The sequence below is a fragment of the Carettochelys insculpta genome, chromosome 1 (assembly GCF_033958435.1).
Source record: "Carettochelys insculpta isolate YL-2023 chromosome 1, ASM3395843v1, whole genome shotgun sequence".
Classification (NCBI taxonomy): domain Eukaryota; kingdom Metazoa; phylum Chordata; order Testudines; family Carettochelyidae; genus Carettochelys; species Carettochelys insculpta.
The window spans coordinates 7,478,845-7,481,068 of record NC_134137.1 but is presented as its reverse complement, the minus strand read 5'-3'; the positions used below and the strand labels follow the sequence as shown (position 1 = coordinate 7,481,068).

The following is a 2,224-nucleotide window of genomic DNA, read 5'->3' as shown; positions in this document are numbered from 1 at the left end:
ACAACAAATATGCCGTGTTTCAATTGCGCACAGATCATCTACATGGCGCCCTTTCTGATAGGAATAAGGGGATTTTGATGCTTGTGGGGTCCTTTTGAAAAGGGCCCTGTGTAGACGAGCCGTGCCAGCAGCATGCTAATGAGGTGCTGAATATTCATGTCAGTGCCTCATTAATATTCTCCTGTTTGGCCATTTGCATGACCCTTCAAAATTTTGTCAAAGTGTAGACACGGCCATCCTATTTATAACATCTACAAACCACATTGATCACAGTGACCTTTGCTGGATAATAATTTTCCTAACCTCCCATGAACTCTTTTTTTTTTTATCAGAAATCTACACTAAAGTTTTACATCCATTTAATTTCTTTAAATATCTTATTTTTTTCTGTACACTTGTCCAATTCTCATTAGCAGAAAGTGCCAGGTTGATTTTGACCTTGCATAATAAAGTGCGCTTTGCAATTACAGTATCTGTTAGCCATGAAGGTTTCTTTTTTAATTCATAGTGGCTATGTGTAAAACATGTTTGCAATTAGCTTGATCATATTTTTGTAATCTGCACATTCAGTGTAACACAATCCACGTCTGAAAAACCACACTTGTCATGAAAGTGTAAAGGCAGTGACAATCCTCAAGCATGTTCTGAAGATGCGTTTGCCCACTTTTTCACGAAGCTCTTTCGTTTTGACCCCGTAAATTATTGGGTTCATCATTGGGGGGATAAGTAAATGGAGGTTAGCCAGGATGATGTGAACATAAGGAGCAACATCCTGACCAAACCTGTGTGTCAGAGTAGAGAAGAGTCCCACAGGATAAGACGTCAGTATCACACAGATGTGGGCTGTACAGGTGTTGAGGGCTTTCTGGTGGGCTTTCCTGGAAGAGATTCTGAGGACCGCCCTGATGATGAGACTGTAAGAGAGGGCAATGAGTGACAGGTCGAATCCCATGACTATAAATGCCATCATCAAACCATATATCTTGTTCACTGTGATATCTCCACAGGACATCTTTGCTACAGTCATGTGGTCGCAGTATGTATTGGGGATAATGCGGTTGGCGCAGAAAGGCAGTCTTTTCAGAAGCAGGGGAAGAGGCAGAATGAAGACAACAGCCCTCATCAAACACACTAGCCCTAAATTAATTATCCGTGCATTGGTGAGGATGGTGGTGTATCTCAGAGGGTTACATATGGCAACATACCTATCAAAGGCCATTGACACAAGGACAGCTGAGTCCATAAGAGAAACCACATGAAAAAAGAACATCTGGGTGAGGCAGCCATCCACTGAAATGTCTTTCATATTAAACCAAAAAATACCCAGTGCCTTTGGTACGACAGAGGAAGATATGCCAATGTCTGTGAGTGCCAGCATGCAGAGCAGCAGGTACATCGGCTTGTGCAGGGTCTGCTCTTTGCATACGACAAACAGAACTGTGAAATTTCCCAAGAGTGTGATAACATAGAACACAGACATGGGGATGGAAATCCAAATATGAGCAGTTTCCAGGCCAGGGATTCCTGTCAGGATGAATGTTGAAGGGTCAGAGAAGGTGAGGTTGAATTCTGCCATGAGACAGTTGATGCATTGACTGGGCTTACAAACACTCAAGAGGCCTGTGAAGGGACAGAAGCACAGAAAGAGGGGTAACACATTCGTAACAAATAGTGCAGGTTTAAAATCTCTAATCTGTAATTCTCTCATCCATTAACATCCATAATCTGGTATGATATTAGTTAGTCAGATGATCACTTATGCGGAGGCCCAGTTTCCCATGGTCCTATAAAGTTTGTGTCCAGTCACTACTCCTGGCACTCAAAGTTTTGTGCTGTTATTTAATTGTAAGTTACCCCTCAATGCATTCTAAGCGCTCAGTAAACACAGACGTGTTGGTAATGTACTAGACATTTTTGACCTTCATGGTCTGGCAAATTCTCTTGTCCTGCACTGGTCAGGTACAGAGGCTGCCAGATTAGAGAGGTTCAACCTGTACAGTAAATATAGTTATTGTGAATCCAGAAAGGGTGTGAGCAGTAAGGTGTCCACATTTACATATAGCACCAGCTTATTTAGGTTGTGGTCACGCTCGTAGAAATCCTCAGAAGGAGCTAACCAAGCCAGGAGAATGGGCAGCACAATAGCAGGTGGACATCAATGCCAAAAACTGCAGCGCGTTTGCCCATTGGAAGGAAAAACTTGAACTCCTCACTTGCCATACAG

At 42.7% G+C, this 2,224-nt stretch overlaps 1 protein-coding gene across 1 annotated transcript; it reads right to left on the bottom strand.

Moving 5' to 3' along the window:
- Positions 1-604: 604 nt before the first annotated feature.
- Positions 605-1,576, bottom strand: LOC142007647 (olfactory receptor 52E2-like). Its single transcript, XM_074984335.1, has one exon. It carries the CDS (start codon positions 1,574-1,576, stop codon positions 605-607), a length of 972 nt encoding a protein of 323 aa, XP_074840436.1.
- Between the last annotated feature and the right edge of the window lie 648 nt (positions 1,577-2,224).

Excerpts from the sequence above, each read along its gene's own strand:
- LOC142007647 (XM_074984335.1), bottom strand. The coding sequence starts at position 1,576 with ATGGCAGAATTCAACCTCACCTTCTCTGACCCTTCAACATTCATCCTG.